This window comes from Aptenodytes forsteri, unplaced genomic scaffold (assembly GCF_000699145.1).
Source record: "Aptenodytes forsteri isolate BGI_AS27 unplaced genomic scaffold, ASM69914v1 Scaffold284, whole genome shotgun sequence".
NCBI classification, from domain to species: Eukaryota; Metazoa; Chordata; class Aves; order Sphenisciformes; family Spheniscidae; genus Aptenodytes; species Aptenodytes forsteri.
Window position 1 is genome coordinate 4,219,210 of NW_008794445.1, and position 17,079 is coordinate 4,236,288.

Genomic DNA, 17,079 nt, shown 5'->3' on the forward strand with positions numbered 1-17,079 from the left:
GGGAAGCTGAGCGCTTGGAGCCGTGCTGCCGTCGGGCGGAGCCGCGCCCCGGTGTTTTCACGTTACGACGGAGAACTCGATCAAACCGCTTTGAGGAAAAAAACCTTAACTAGCGTCTCCCCCCGACCCTATCTGCTCCGACCAGTCCGCGGGTAAGGCAGGCTGTCTGAGCTGGGCTAAGGGTCTTCACGAGGCTTAGAAGTACATCGCCAAAACATTTCATGTGTCTGCAGGAAGTGAATCCTTTTTTATGCTTCTGTGGGAGGAATTATGCCATTTAAAATCAGACTAAGAACAAAAAATTCGGTGAAAGGGAAAAGCTTTCTCGTGCAGGCTTGGGCGGAGGTGAGCTTTCCAGTGCTTTTCCAGCGTCGCCTCCTGCCCTGTGACTGACGGCTGCAGCGGCAGTACCTGCAGGACAGTGGCTCTGGGTTTCACTACGGGCCCTGGTGCTGTTGGGCCTCCCTCAGAATACCCTTTGCAGCACAGCATAGCGCCAGGGCCCTGCAGCACGGGGGTTTCTTCCTGTCGTTGGAAGATGGATCTCCAAAGCACAGAGTTTTGCTTCTGCCCACAGCTCTGTCTCTCCCCCGGCAGCTGTCAGGAGGATCGCTTGCGTGGTTCCCCTCCGCGCCCTCATCGTTTGCTTCCTACCATCTCCCCACCACAGTGCTCTGAGCTGCGGTGACCCTGAGGCATCGCAGCGTACGCAGCAGTGTCCACTGCGTCGCTGTGGAGCTGCTGGCCCATGCACGCTCCGTGCAAGGTCCACAGGGAAAGTCCTGGGAGGAAGCTCCTGGACTTCAGCAGAGCGGGAGGAGCCAGCGAGGGCCAGGGGCAAATGCAGAGGAGACAGGTGCAGCTGAGGCGGCTGCTCGCAGCCACGTGAGCTCAGGATCCCGCAGCACGCATTTTCTCGCAGGAACGTTTCAAGCCTTCATGGGCCCACAGTCATACCAGTAGTGATGCCAGGTCACTGCTTAGTTGTCCACTGGTACTTGATCCGGATCAAGGGTGGCACATGACTGCATTGCTATCAAATTAGGGTACACAATAATAAGTTCATGCCCTTTTTGTGCTTTTGTGCTGCCTTTCTGTCGAGACAGTTGATCAAACTGAGGTGGTGGGGTGGATGATGTGTGACAACCATAAAGCCTGCTGTTGCAAAACTAACAGGCAACATTTCTTTGAGCAAATTTGTATGAATATAAGAGCAGCCCAAGTGGTACCAGACTAGAGGGCCATCCACCCAGTATCCTGTTTCCAACCTGCAAGGACCCCGAATGGAGGTCTCTTCCAGACACCTGTCCAGAAGCCCATTGACCTCGGTGGTATTAGTGCAGCCACAATACCCCTTGACAAGGAGTACAACAGGTCCACTCTCGGCTGCATGGTGAACCATGTCCTCCTGTTCGTTATGTTTCCATCAGCCTAGTTCTTGCAACTGAAGGCGGAGAGTGCACGTGTAGCTCCTACCCACCCTCTTCTACCTGTGATGCCCTAAGTCATCTTTCCTGGTGAAGGGTCCAGGCCTGCTCACCCATTCCTTCAGTGAAGCTCCCTTCCCTCTGCAGGCACCTCCCTTCCCATGCGGAAGTCTCAGTGGGAGGCTGGTTAGGGGGCACGAGCCGTGCTGTTGCAGGAAGGAAGGGTTTAAGCCTCAGGATGTTCCATTCCCTCTGTTTACGATTACCCTTCCTGTGAGACACAACAAGCTGCAGCTCAGCTTCCATGGGTCTCTCCCAGTTCCTCCTCGCAGCTGTGAATGAGAAGTCAAATATTTGCTCAGGGACGGGCCCAGGCCTCTGCTTCTCTTCTCGTGGCTGGGAGAGGGGAGAAGGTGCAAGCAGTGGCAGAGAGACCTCCCTGAGCGCAGGGGTTCCCGCAAAGGTCTCCTTGACCAGATGTGCTGGGAAACTTTCAGGCCTGCCCTTGCTTTTTCAGAGGCGGATTCCTTGAGCGTGTCTCTCTCGTCAGCTGAGACCTGAGACTTGAGGGCACAGAAGTCAGAACAGAGGAGACTGTTTCCCTGTTTCACACCAATTTCCTTTTTGAAATATTGATTAGGAAATTATGCGAAGGACATCATATTAACCTTGGGGTATCATGTGGCACAGCGTCTGACTTACAATGTTACCCCTATTGAGTCTTACAGAGGCACATGAAGCAGCTAAAAGCAGAATGACATGGCCAGAGAAAATATCTGATAAGGTGCTGTGGAGCAAGACCACATCATTACTCAGTCCAGGTAAAGTCCGTCCGTCACGATGACCTACCACAGTGTTAGATGTGTTTCCTTCCTCTTCCAAGGACAGAAACCCGCATGCCCCGTGTGTCAGAAGCCAAATAACCTTTCTAGCCAACTTCAGTTAGGAAAGCTCCTAACCATCTAAGCTGTTAGAAACCTCAATTCTTCTCCATTAATTATAACAAAACTATTAAAAATTTAGTATGTAGGCAGCACGCTCCCCCTTGATTGCATGAATACCGTCACCATAATCATTACCTTGACACAGAAACATTTTGTATGAAAATGATTAAACAATTTTGTAATTAAACTCAAGGGGGAATTAGCTGCTGTAGGGGTAATTTTTCTATGTCAGGTTTTGTACACTGAAGTAGAATCCTAATAATCAGAATAACAATCTCCTGACTTATTATATATTCCTTTTTTGTTCAGATCAAAGATATAGAGACATTAACATTTTTGAAGGTTATACCAGAAATGTTGGTTAATGTGAGTTCTGTTTGAGTTGTATTTCTTGTTTGTCTATGAACTGAGATTTTTGTTACTCTGTTTCCTAACAGGAACAAATTTCATTTTTAAAAATAAGAACAGAAAAAGGACCAAATCTGGGATTTAGCGTGGACTTAAACATTTGCAGAAACGATGGGATATTCTTATTGTGGTAAAAGTTTAAATCATTAGCATATACGCAGGACTGGACATCATCTTTTTCTTCTAATTTCTTTGCCGGAGCATTTCAGTTATTTGCATTGAACGTAACTCAGAACAGAACAGAACCTGTTGTGGTGGTGGTGCTTTTTGTCCGGGTTAGACATGGGTGTTGCAATGGGAAAGGCCGATTCTCGGAGCCTGGGTGTTGGCTGCCGGGGCGTTTGCTTGTCCTGCCTGGCCGGAGGAGGCACACACTTGCTTCCTCCTAAGCCTCAGCTCGCAGCCGGTTGTGTTAATGCGTTTGTCCTGGCATCAAACACTAGCACTGCCACCATGAGCTTCTCATTCAAATGTTAGAGAAGAGAATTACACTTCTGAAACCTAATTATTTTTAAGGATCTTTTTTTATATAACTGTGAGCATGAAGATTCATTTTTTTTGGTTTTGTCTTTTTTAAGAAAGAATGGGGATAATGCCATGAAGCAAAGGATTAGATTTTAGTTAAGCTTTAAGTTTGCCTTGCTTTGAAATTCTGCAATGCTTTGGAATGATAGTTTTTACATATCCATCATAGGTTGAGCGAACTACTTTTTGCAACTGTGTTTTGCCTGTTTATTATAATCTATTACTTTTATTTAATGTCTTGTTAAAGAAAGTCTCTTTTCAAAGTATTTTAAATTCTGAGCTTTCTTACTGATTAAGCTTATATTTTTCAAAATTATGTGGTGAGTTACTTGACACACCTATTCAAAGGAAAGTTAGTTTCGCTTTTTAGCGCTGTTCTTTTACTTTCCATTTCAGTTCATTTCTGCAACAAGCAACTATTTTGATTTCTTTAGTAGTGTTCAGACTTTGCTCTTCTTGAGCTGAACACTTTCCTTTTAGCCCAGATTTTGAATCCTTTGTGGGTGGGCTGCAGGAATGTTAGGAAACAGAATGAGGTTCCCAAATAAGCTTGGCAAATTGAAGAACTGTCTGAGAAGGTAAGGTGCTCCTCAGCTAGGACAGATGTAAAAGGCTGTATCCTGGATCTTGGTTGTACTGTTTTGTCCAAGAAGAGGAATTTCTGCATGGAGATACCTCCCATAACACAGATACCCACCACCCATTTCATTTTTCAGAATCTGGGAAAAGACCGTATTTGTTCTTGATAACCTGTTGGTTATTGCTTGTGTGTCATTTAAATGATAGCGGTTCATTTTTTTTTTTGGTGAATGTTTATTCTACAATCTAGTCGTAGATGGGACCTTTTTCACCTCGCAGTAGTTCACTGGCCGTAATTGTGTGGCTCTTTCACTTAACGGTGTTTGTGCCCTCTTAGTTGTTTCCAGCTACCAGCACCCGCTGGCAAAGCCTGCAGCAGCCGCTCACCAAGCAGGAAGCATCTCCCAAGACAAGCCCTTGTAGAAAACTAAACTGCTTGAAACATCTCAGCTTCAGCTATGAAAGTTCTCAGCATTGCTCCTCAGGTCAATTGCCCAGTTGTTCCTTCAAAATTACCCATGTTGGTGCTTGAGTGATATTCATGTGAGTTTGTTGTGAGGGATAACAAATTTCTAAGGAAACTTTTTGGTGAAAGAGCTGCTATTTGCCTTCCCAGGTACCCTTCTGGAAAATGAGCATGTGACATCTATCTCCGTGCATTTAACCAGAGTCCAATCATCACTTTCAAAAGTGAAAAACCTTCTAATGAGAAGTTAGTGATATAATCCAAGTATTAATTACGTGCTGTTGCAAGATCTGTGACAATACAGAGGTGCTGGCTAGCTGTGGTGGTGACTGTGTCTGGGGTCAGGCTTTCTCCCTCTGAGGGGAAGGCACAGTGGTGGGGCTGGAGCTTCTGCTGTGTCTATGAAGTATTTGGTCTGGAATAACTAAGAGAGGATGTTTGTCTTGCAGGACCTGTAGGTTTCGTTAACATCAAATTGACTTTTTACACCAAAACAAAAAAAAATCTGAGACCCTAAGGGCACTACTAACAGCACTGACCAGGTACTTCTAATGATCTAAATGGGGTCCACTGGATAATCACAAGGCTGGCTTGCTCCTTCTAAGAGCTGAGCCTCCTCCATTATGGTCCCATTGCTTTCTTGCAATGGGCAGGAGACTTGCTCAGAGCCAAAGCATCTGTTTGCACTTTCTCTCTCCATGTATCTGAACCCTTGAACCCTGGTCCTCTGCGGCTGTTGGAAAGTAAGAGACTGAGGGACAAGGAGAAATCCCCTGGCTCACTGACCCATTCATTCTCTCACCAAAGCTTCCTGCATGTGTGAAATAAATGCAAGTACGTCACAGAGAGAGAAAAGGTCAAAACACAGCTAACAGCTAAGCAGATATCCGTGGATTATAACTGCTGGCATACTTATCCTCTGACAGAAGATATCCTACCCTCCAGAAATTGGGTCTCTTTGGGTTATGGAGCAATAGACGCCAGCTATGCACAAGGTGGAGACCTCAGACATTGTCTGTGTGTCTTCCAAGTTACTTAGCTAATGCAGTGTAAGATCAGTTCACCAGAAGCACTGAGGGTCACTGAAGTTATGAGATGCTGCTGCTGCAGGGCATGGGAGGTAAAGAGCAGGATCAGAGATTCTCAGAGTCAGAATAGTGACAGACTTGTGCAGGAGAGGCAGGAGAAGCCAAACACAGGACACTTCCCATTTACCCGTCCCAGCCGGCCTTGCAGTTTACTAGCATGCAAAGTGAATAACCAGGTCCATACAAGTGGCCTGAAGAGGAGCTCTCAGGAACACCCCAAAAGCTGGAGGAGGCCACAGTCTGCTGCATTGTTTATGCTATTCTTCAGTACTATGTCTCAGCGGTACAGTCTAACCCTTACCTCTCTCACTTCAGTGAGGATACTAGAAAAACTGTTTTGTTAAACAAGTTGTAGTGTTGGGTGACAGAAGTGGAGTGTTGAGTGTGCTGCTGATGTTTCAGTCAATGTCTTTACCAGGATATGGGTGGTATTTTTAAATTCCACTGGGAACAGGTTCTTTCTCCCTCTCCGGACAGTGGGGAGAGCCGAAGGGAAGAGAACACCTGGGCCAGGTCTTTGGCGGGAGCAGGCAGACAGGTCTCCCACCAAAGTCTGAAGGACTGAGATAGCAACTAGTTGCATTCCACAGAGCTGAAGAAAAGCCATTGTGCCTCAGCTCCAGGGATAATCCTGCATCACTGGTAGGATGATAGTGTAACACAGAGGAATCCTTTCTAGATACCAGGTGGAGGATCTAACCCACTTGGCTATGTGAATTAATTTGTACGGAACTCATGTCTTGCAGGAGATGTTGTCCCTGGCAGGGATGAGCAAACTTAGACTCCCATCGTTTGCCATTCATCTGTGAGATGTAAGGTGTAGAGATATGGGTAGACTTGCCCCCTTTCTTCTGGATGAAGAATCTATGATCAGGGAAAGGGTCTCAGGGTCTCCACTGAGATTTGAACAAAGTCTAAGTCAGAACTGTCTTAGCTTGGTTTAGATAGCAAATGAGACCAAGTGAGGGGGAGGCTCTTCCATGGTTATGTTGACTGATGAAAAGGGAGGGGAGGAGGGGGAGGAGGTGGTGGGAAATACAATACACTTCTCAGGCCATGGAAGAGTCCGCTTGTCACCAAGAGGTACAGGGTGGAAGAAGCTATGGGAGAACAACATTTCAGCAGTTGCAGTAGCATTTCTCCAAGTCTCTTAATGATGGTATAGAGCCAAAGGAGGAAGGGAAGACAACTCTGGGTTATTTCATGATTGCATCGTGTACAACATGGAGGAAGGCAGGATGTATCTGTGTGACTCAAGCTGTTCTTCAGGGACATTCTTGTTCGGAGGCTTCAGGCTATCTCAGGACAGCGTAGCAGCAGCTACAACCATCATCCCTGCTCCCAGCGACCTTTCTAGAACAATGGTGTTCTGCTGATTGCCCCAAAGTGCTTAGACAGTAGCTGGGACATTTGATGCTCAAATCCTGCATCTCGCTTTGCTGGTAGGAGTGGTTTAAGGAATGCAACCCACACCAAATGAGTGGCCTAACTCACCACACCAGTGCACTGGATGTTCAGCCTGAGTGAAATCTCACCCTCAAACATCACGAACTGGGAAAAGAGGTTGTGTTGAATCACGGGCTAGATGTTGTCCTTTGCACCAGGAGATGTGAGAATCCGGCAATAGGGAAATTTCACGCACAGAGACACTTCGTGGCAATCAGTGGATCTTTGTTGCTAATGGATGGAGTACCTGGTCTGTTGTGAGCAGTTAAAAATCCTGTAGCTGCACAGGAAGGAGGCAGCCCATTCACTGTTTCGGGGCTACTGCATTCTAGGCCAAATGACACCTTTTGCAGGGAGGGGGAAATTGTTGCTCCTTTGAGATCAGCTGAGCATATGTAACAGGGAAAAGATGTTTCAGCAGTACCTCAGAGCCCAAATCTGCTGGATTCTGCTAGGTGCTGTACAGACAGAGCAAAAAGTCTGCTCCTGCTGTTAAGAGAGACTAGGAAGTGTGTGTGGAGCCTGCTAGAAAGGATGCAACAGTGCTTGTAGCCTTCTGAAGGCTTTTAAATCAGCCTTTGAAATACAAAGCTTTGTAACTTGAGTGTTTTAGCCTAAAGCCAGCAAAAAAGATGTTAAGGAAAGAAAAATCAAAGGAAAGGACCACACATGAGAAGCTGCAGAAGCGATGAGCTTCAGAGATAAAACTGATCCACAGAACAGGACCAGACTGACTCAAGGAGCCACAGGCTCTTAAAAATTAGGCTAACAAAATTTCTAAGCAGGTAACAAATAGAGCATGGCAGCTTGCCATATATGTGCTATTACACCTGTATAATCACATGGCATTTGGGTCAGGGTCATGCTGAAGCTCCTACTTGCTGGTACTGGAAACTTCCCTGTCATTTACCTTCTAAAGCCTGGACAAGACGAAGTGTTAATGCACTGCCCACCTTAGTCTGCAACACCTTACAAGGTATGAAAAAGTAACTATTGTGGTTCGTTCTTTTTGCGAAAGTTGTAGGAAATATGGTGCATATGTAATTTTAATTCACCTGCTCTATTCCATAATAAATATTTCCAGTAAAGGTCTTTTACAGTCAGTTTCTCAGAATACTCTAGTTTTCTAAAAGCCAATTTTCTTGCACATACCTGGATCCCAGCTCATGTTGTCAGTGACCTGCGACACTCACAGAATAGTGGTTTCCTGAGAGAAGCAGAGCAATTTGCTTGCAGAGAGCTGCACAGAAATTTGCCTTTCTTTCTGAGGACCCTTGAGAAAATGCCAGGGAGTTTGTGCAGCCAAGGAAACTGCTGGGCTAGAAAGCAGAACTGGAGGAAAGGACTCGGCAGGCACACAGCAGGATTTCCAGTCTTTTTTATTGGACAAATCTCAAGATTCTCACTGAATATTTTGTCAGGTGAGGACATAAACATGCATTTGCCTCACTGCATCCCCCTTACGCTGTGAAATACAACTTTTAGAGCGCTTTGATCAAGAGCTGTGGCAGGTATGTTAGATGAAGGGCTACAGATCGGTAAATTGTACAGATGTGGGAAAGCAGCTGAGTGCTAACAGGCAGGTGACATTTGTGTAGACACAAGTGGCCTTTTGGCATATAAGAGTGGGCCTCAGTGTCTGTGTCTGGGTACACATACCTACACACACCTGTCTTCCGAAAGTCCGTCGTAGCCTTTGTGAGCCTTGTCTTTTAGTGCCTTGATCTCTTTCTCAGCTAAGTACATTTTTACCCAAGAAGGATGCCTGTTTCCCAACAGGCCATCTTCATCCTCACTGCTTATTCGTTAGCAGAAAGCATGAGCCTGCAGTTTGTGTACCTGCTATAGACGCAGGGGAGAGCAGTGATACCGCTGCTGTTAGGGGTCCCGCAAAGCCTTGGTCCTACCACATGCTGTTGGTGAGGAGGCAAGTGCCTCCACAGGGTGGCTGAGATCCCCACTGTTATCTGACAATGTCATAAGCATTTGTGAAGAGCAGGTAAGGTAGGCTAGAAACACAGATTCTCTTTCCACACAAATGCTGTTTAGAGACAGCAAGGAACAAATGTTACACAAAATATATGCATGCTGCTGAGGCAAACATCTTCAATTCTTAATACATGTTCGTAAATAATGATTTATCCTGGTGTCCCAAGCCAGGAGTGTCTAACTTACTAGCTCTGAAAAGCAGGCACTTCATGGGAGAAAGAAAAGCAGCATATTGCGCAGCAGCTGTTTCATCTTCTTGTGGTCATATGAGTAGCTTGACTCTGAAGTCATGCTGCTTTTCATCCCAGATTACACCTTTCACAATGACTTGTTCCCCACATTTCGTTATGGGCCACAGAAATGCTGGTTTTCTCCAGTCCTCCCAGCCTTTTTTGTCCACATGCTCTAAATACTGCGTCGAGCTTTCCTGTACATTTCCTGTTCCTTTTCCATACAGCTTTAACCAGTGGGTCCTGAAGAAGCAGCAAACAATAGATTTTGCAGCACTGCAGTGTGAACTATCTTTGAATGGCAGTTTTTGAGTCAATGCCAGCTTGCTGAAAATCAGGTGAGAACAATTTTGAAAGCTTTGTAATGTTATGTTGATGTAATGTTACATTGCCTCCCTGCTCTCTTTCTGTGCAGCTGCTCCACATGAACTAAGTGCTGAAGAACTTCATTTGTCAAAGCTGATGGTACCGTTCGAGTGAGACAGGCAGGGGTCCCAGGGTCACTTTAAAGGTTCTTTTATTTACTAAGTCCTGGCTTCTGGACTGTTCCAGCATCCAGCAACTGTCTCTATTTCCTCAGAGAGAGAGCTGCAAAGAGCTTGATAAGACTGAGCTTTCGGAAAGGCCCAGCAAGCTGCAAAAGGAGGAACCTGCTCTTTGGAAGCTTCATATATATGTGATATATATGACATATATATATTTCCCAGAAAAAACCCCACTGGAATATAGTCTGTTTGGATAGCAAGTATCAGGGCTCAGTGCACACCAACAGTCTCTGCAAGCTTTCCCCTGCCTTCCCAGGGGTTTGGCTGCTTGTGTTCAGGGTCAGCTCTAATATAGCATGGCCATATAACCTTGGATTCAACTGCTGTGAAAACAGCTAAGCTGGCAGAAAGGGTGGTGTGAGAAGAAGTTATGAGGAGCCTCATCTCCACCCACAGACCCTTCACCACTTGGCCCGGGAGCTGATTCAAGCTCAGTGGTGGTTGGTTTCTTGCCTGAGCTGTGATGTTGGGGTGCCTGTGCGCAGCCTTACTGACCCTGACCCACAGACCATCTTCCCAGCTCGGTCTTGACCTGCCTGGTCACTGTGGGTTTGCCCGGTGGTCACTGGTCTGTGGCTGACCCTGATCACCACCACCGGCCCTGCTCTTTGCACCTTGCTTGGGTCCGGTAGGACTGTGCCCTTGTTGGTAAGGGCACTGCCCTGCCTGTCCTGCTGTTTGCCACTGCGCAGCTTTGTATCTCCCTTAGAAGGTTATATGTACCTCTGTGCATGCCTGTGAGAATATTTTGGGAGTATATGGGCTGGAAGACCCTTACCACAAGTGGAAAACAACCCCAAGCAGAAGGGCAACCTCCCATTTTTTTAAATACCAAACTGCAGAGACATGCCAGAAAATTGAACCATCGCCCCTGTTCCTGGGTGGTATCTTTACTCACCATAATTTTGCTGTAAAACTCTGAGTGGTTTTGGTAATAGGAATATCTGAAGAGATTCCCGCTCTCTTGCATCACCCCCTACAAACCAAGCACAGCACAAAGCAGACTGTTAGCATGTGGTGTGGCCAGCAGTGCAGGCCCTGAGCATTGGGAATTTTCATTTCTTAGATTGTGTCAATCAGCAATGGAGAAGCTGCCCGTTTCAAGCTTTGGAGGAAGGTCCTATAAAAGCAATACAGGGCTGGAAAATGCTTTCTGCACTCATATATGCGCCTCAGCCAGCTGGACAATTCGGATATGCAGTGTATGTGTATCGTGGGACACAGAAAGGTTGCTGGAGCTCAGCTTTCCACACTGCCATCCCTCTGAGCTCATAAGTTATCCCCACTGTCATTGGCAATATATTTTGAGCAGTGTCCCTAGCAGAAGCTAAGTTCTAAATGAGTGGCAGACGCAGATGGCCCTTTTATACCACTGCCTGGGTCCAGTTACACAGAAACATAAAGTACCTGTTTACTGTTGGTCATAGCATCATTTGAAGGTGGAATGTCAAGAACTTCAAATATGTTAGTTGTTCTCTGCTGTATATCTTTCTCACAGGCATCAAACAGCTTCTGCAGCGCAAAGACAACTGCTGATTACAGCAGCAATCACACTGAAATGAGAGGTGTAGGAAAGCATGTGCTGAAACCACATCTGCATTAGAGTAAATTTTAGGGCCACTAGTTGATTGAAATATGTCTTCAATACCTGGGAAATAAACTGTTTCATCGAGCTGTTTGCATGTTGAAGCCCATTCTTCAGCATCTGTGGGGCCTTAGCATCACAAGCAATGCTAATAATGGCCTCATCTCAGTCTCGTTCTTTAAGGTGTACCATTTTGGTATTTTTCTTCAGATCCCCCCAGCATCAGAGCAGCGAGTCAGACATCAGAACGAGGTCTCCCATCTAGTATGTAAAGCATTAACCATAACGAAACTGGACTACGTTTTCCCACTTGTGCTTAGCATGGGTGAGATATGGCACTGGGATTTGAATGTGCCCTTCTGAAAGGCAGGAGGAAGCAGGTCACCGTCACTTTGCTCTCTACAGCATTACGCAGGCCCTGCTGGACTGGAAAATCAGAGACCCAAACTTAGTCCCCAACCCTGCCTGATACAGAAAAACTAATACTGAAAGCCTGCTATACTGGCTACACCATATTGATCTGATAAAGGTCAGACTGAGAAAATGGACATGAACAAACTGCTGCCAGTTTTATACGTCAAATACGAGGCTGTGGAGCTCCTGAGTTTTTCTCAGTCACGTAGCCTGAGCATCTCATACCTCTGCAGCACAGCAGACAAACACGAAGGGTCATTCATGTTCTCAGAGTGCTTGTGCATGCCCATCGCTTTAGAAAAGAGCTCTTTGTTTCTAGGGCAAGATGGACATTAAAAAACTTAGCTAAGACAAGATGAAACAGTGAATAAGCGTAACTATTTTACAGCATATTATGAATCTATTTCATTAATCCCATGTTTTCTACAATGCACTTCTCAACTATATTATATAGCTGGCAAGCAGCTTTCGTGTGGGAAATAGTGCTTTCTCAGCTCAGTTTTGCATGATCACAGTGAAATCTGGTCAAAGAAAGAGTGGCATTTCGACTATGTCATTGTAGGCTGATTTCTTTTATTAACATGTTCACCCTGGGAATATCTCCTTCCCTTTCCAGAACAACCCAAGCCATCTTCCAGATATCAGTTACAAAGACATGCTGGCAGGTTGAGTCTGGGGAAAAGGTGTCTAGGCTGTCTGGTCAGAACCAAAGAGTCCCTAAGGACTGGAGGAAGCAAGAAGTATGTGGGTCTTCAGCGTAGAAACACATGTTGCATCAGAAATCTGAATGAATGCCTTACCTTGCCTCTAGCTCTTTGATCTTCTCTTTCAGCTTCTTATATTCCTCTTTCTCCTGAAGCTCTTTTTGGGTGACCCCTCCAGGAAATGCTCTGAAACAGATTTATTTTGTGAGATCTCTTTATTTGTACTTGGACACTGGGACAACAGTGGACTTACCCCTATTGAATAATCTGAATTCCAGCAAAAAAGCTGTGAGGTGGGAAAGTGCAGAGCACCCAGGAAAAACTCCAGGGGAGCTTAACAACCTCCCCCAAAAGCCCCCACCTAGGATTTATGCTCAAATCAAGGGGAAAGCTATTTACATCAGAAGAAAGGGAGGTGGGGTTGTGAGGATCAGAGGTTGAAGGCTTGAAGAAAACACAAGTATTCTCCACTTGTTAGAAGCTACTCTTGTCTTTTCTCTAGTTGTTTTCTCCATCTTTAACATCAAAGCATTATCACCAAACATCCCAAACCCTCCAGAGAGTTCTGTTCTCCTGGATTCCTTTCTCCACAGATGTCTGGGTAGTGTCAGTCTCCTATTCCTCCAGTGGGTGAAATTCTCCCGTTTCCAATGCCTGCTCTTTGGGTTATAGTACTAGAGCTTAAAAAAGCCCTCTCTACATGATGACCCTAGGTCGACTGCAGACTCACATCCTAAAAGTGCTGGAAATTTTTTGCTTCTTATCATTCACCAGAGGTTTTTAGAGATTGTGTCTTCTTCTGCATTACAGATCTTAGAACAAGTACATGCAGCCCTAATATAAAGGAGACCTCGTCCCATGTTTCTTTCCCCTCCTTTCAGAGTGAGCCATACCATCTTATATTAATATTCTGATCTTGTGAATTATCCCATCAAGTTTCTGCTCTGTCAATTAAATTACCTTCATTACTGCACACAGAAACGTGTTCAGAGATTGTCTAACCTTGGAGGTGGTAGATGTATTATGCATAGCGGAGGAAGATGACTGGCTGTGGGTGAAAGGACAATACTGGGAAGAGGAAATTCAGAAAAAAAACAATACTCACTCCTGATAGCTCCTGTGTCCCTACTGGTAAGGAGGATCAGGGTTGCTGGTCTCCTGCATCTTGTAATGATCAGATGCAGCATGCTGCCTAGAGATGGAAGAAAACAATCTATGTTAAGCAGACAGACCTGGGAACAAACCAAGAATGAGGACCTGAATTTGGGAGGTGTAATCTGGATCTAAACTGGTTTCCTGACAGTCTTCTCTAATTAGGCAAACAAACTCAGGGACACAAGTGACTGAGCTTGGTCATCATTTGAATCTAAGTCCAGTGTCTGGGAACCTTTGCCTTACATCAGTCCAAGTCTCAAACTTGAGCCACTCCGGAAGAAAGCTCCAAGGTTTCAGAAAGTGTGAGTATTCTTCCACTACCAGGCTATCCATGACTGCACACCTGCAAACCCTTCATGACCCCACAGATACTCCAGCCATGATCAGAAACTTTAAAATACCACAGCGTGTCTTCACGGAAATCCCAACAGGAAAACCTCTTCTCCACAAAGCTGTTCAGGAAGGGCAGGGAAATCCAGCTATACTATTTGAAGGTTATTCACTCTTGGCCTTAGAAACTGAGAATGATTTATGTTGGCATTTTGTCCCCAAGATGCTATTATTTAGGCTATTTCTTTTTCTTTCCTCCTGATTAACAACTTCCCTTCTTCTTGCCAGTATCACAGCCACTATGCCTTCCCTCAGTGCTTGCCTAGCTCAAAAGGGGGCAATTTTCATGAGGAAAACCCAGGACTGCCTCTGCAGACCTACTCAAAGTGTCCTCAGTGCTGCTTTTACCACCTCCCCCTTCTATATTAGGCTGGATGCCTTTATCTTGAGAGCTGCTGTTGTTAAGGCAGCCATTTCCTATTCAGAGAAGTACTTGCACGGAAATGAAAGTTCATCTCACAACATGACATGTTTTCATGTCACGTGCCCTGGTCATGTGCCCTGATCTGCACTCCAAGACAAACCTGTTTCAGAGGCAGTTCATGCCTGGCCATGACAATGCAGTCAAACAGGAGAATGAAAATTTGGTCTGCCCTGCAGGACAGAGCTTGAGTGTGTTTCAGTTACAGTCGCAGAAACATTTATGATTTTTCCCCTCGTGATATATTCTTTATATTAAGAATCACTTTACCTGTGGCAACTCTCCAGAAATTGTAGTCGGGTATCAACAGAGTCAGACCAAACTCTTTTCTTGCTGTCTGTCAGTCCATCAGGGGAAGAAAGAAATAATAAAACACATTACTGTCAGTAGGCAAGTATCCATTAAAGTCCTAAGAACTTCACAAACTAAACTTCCTCCCTCCAATTCCTGATCAGCCCATAGGGAAAAAAAAAAAAATCTCGATTCCAAAACTTCTCAAGGCTGTGCTTTGCCAGGTAGGTGGTTTGTGATTTTATGAGTCAGTACCAATAGTGCAAATAAAATACTGCAATACCAGGCAGTACCAATAGTGCAACTAAAATACTCTGAAAGTGTAAGATCTGCATGTTACATGATGCAGATCAAACAGCTTCTGTAAATTGGCTTTGGGTTCCCAATATAGCCCGGACAAAATTTGGTACTATGTCAGAGCCCTCCTTGTGTCTAGCTTATTTGTAATCTTCTGTCCAACCTGTCCTAGCGTACACCAGCTACAGTTGATCATCAGGGGCCACACTAAACACTGTAATTTCTGGTCACCAGACTCACCTTACTTCTTTTCCCACCTGTGCCAGCCTTTCTGTCAGATCATGATATAATGCCTCCAGCCTTGAAGTCTTGTCTCCACAGGCTGATGGATGGTTGCCACGGGGTGTCAAATATTTGTCTGAGGAAATAAGAAAATGGAATTCTTAAAATGAAGAGAAAAAATCACATGCTCTAAACAGGTACCTTATAAAAGACAGCCCCATGAGCAGAAGCTCCATGGCTACATCCACACTAGCGAATAGATCAGAGCCAGGACACAGGCTCCAGGGCACAAGATAGCCCAGCATGCTCCTGGACGCAGTTTTGGCACAAGTGAGCCAGCACTTTCCCAGATGACACCTGGCACAGTTCAGAGCACTGCGCAGGCCAGGGTTTGCAAAAAACAGATGGAGGATTTGAGCAATCATTAGGGCTGGATGAAGTGGGCAGGATACAGGGACAACTGAAAAACAAACTCAACCCAGACCTGCAGAGTGTGGGGAACAGTAAATGCAGGTGGCTATTCTGCTGAAATCAACTTTGCAACGTATGGGTGTGGGGTTTTTTAATAGAGCAGAACAAAGCTATATGTTCTTAAGGTAATTTTCATTTCTACAACTGCTCTGTGCCCTATTTCCTAATGAGGATCCCAAACATCAACTATTACTGCAGAGACAATCCCAGGCTGAGGTGCTCCTGCAGCTCGGATACAGGTGGAGCAGACAGACAGCAGGCAGCTTCTTCCTGGAGCAAGGCGATGTCAGAGAAAGCCTAAGCATGAGGCTTCACCATCAGTTTATGCTGAACCAAATCTGCATGGCTGCTGCAAGGGACTGTCCTGCCCCTCTCTCCCAGCACCTCCTCACTTCTCTCTCGCTGAAACAGATTTTGGCTTTGTTTACTTGGATGGATTCCTTTTCAGTTAAGTCACTTTGTTTCCAGTCTTTCACTGAGGACATGTTTTTTCTCTTTAAACTCAACAATCCAGTATAAAATCTGCATTTAAGTCAGCCTTTCCCTGCAAAACTGATGAGCTCAGAGACCGAGTCCCCGAAGTCCAGGATCTGTTACACTATTTATACCATTCTTTCCAATTTCTCTTCCTCTCACACCCATTTAAGATCTGCCTCACCCTTTGGAGCTGAACTTGGGCTGAATTTGAGGACATTAACCATCCCTGTGATGGGATAGGAAGGATAGGAAGTAGAAAACAGAACTTTTACTGAAATATTTCACAGTCAGGAAATGTTTGCAGTAACCTCGTTGCAACCCCCCGAGGGACTTTGTAGAAATATTCAGACCTACTAAGGTTAAACTTGCTAAGTTTGGCCAGAGACACCCCCTGTGCAACATACCTGCCGCATTCTGCAGCTATCTCTCTAGGATCAGCGCCCTTACACAGTCCTTCAGACACCCCGGTTCTGCTGTAGGAAGAAAACTCGGGTGTATCCGTGCCTTTACAGCAGCAGAAAATGTTTGCCCAAATGAGTGGCAGCACAGGGGACCGTGCTGCTTCACAAAGGGACTTTTCTGCTATAGATAACAGAAACAAGTCTTTCTTTTTTACAGGAAAAGGCACGCTTTCTTTGCACTGTATCTAGTATCATACTTCTCTCCAGCCAATAAAGTCGGCGGGGCGGGGGGCGGGCTTCACCCTGCAATACCAGCCAGAGCAGTTTCAGTTTCATCCCAGTCCTGTCTGTTTACTCCTCTGTAGGTCCCTGAGCTGCGCACCTCTGCACTGCTGTCGGCCATGGCCAGCAAGTCAGTCTTCGTTGTTGCTATAGATTTTAGCACCTCCTGCAGCAGGTACTATTTTTCCCTTGCTTCAGTGTCGTGGTTTAACCCCAGCCGGCAACTAAGCACCACGCAGCCACTTGCTCACTCCCCTCCGGTGGGATGGGGGAGAGAATCGGAAGGGTAAAAGTGAGAAAACTCATGTGTTGAGATAAAGAC

At 45.6% G+C, this 17,079-nt stretch overlaps 1 protein-coding gene across 1 annotated transcript in view; it reads left to right on the forward strand.

Moving 5' to 3' along the window:
• The first annotated feature begins 9,337 nt into the window (after nt 1-9,337).
• Nucleotides 9,338-17,079, forward strand: part of LOC109279802 (heat shock 70 kDa protein 12A-like) — a 14,518-nt gene continuing 6,776 nt past the window's right edge. The window contains 3 exon segments of the mRNA XM_019474838.1: nt 9,338-9,440; nt 16,841-16,954; nt 17,043. Coding sequence (XP_019330383.1) covers nt 16,877-16,954; nt 17,043 — 79 coding nt within the window. The 5' untranslated portion in view covers nt 9,338-9,440; nt 16,841-16,876.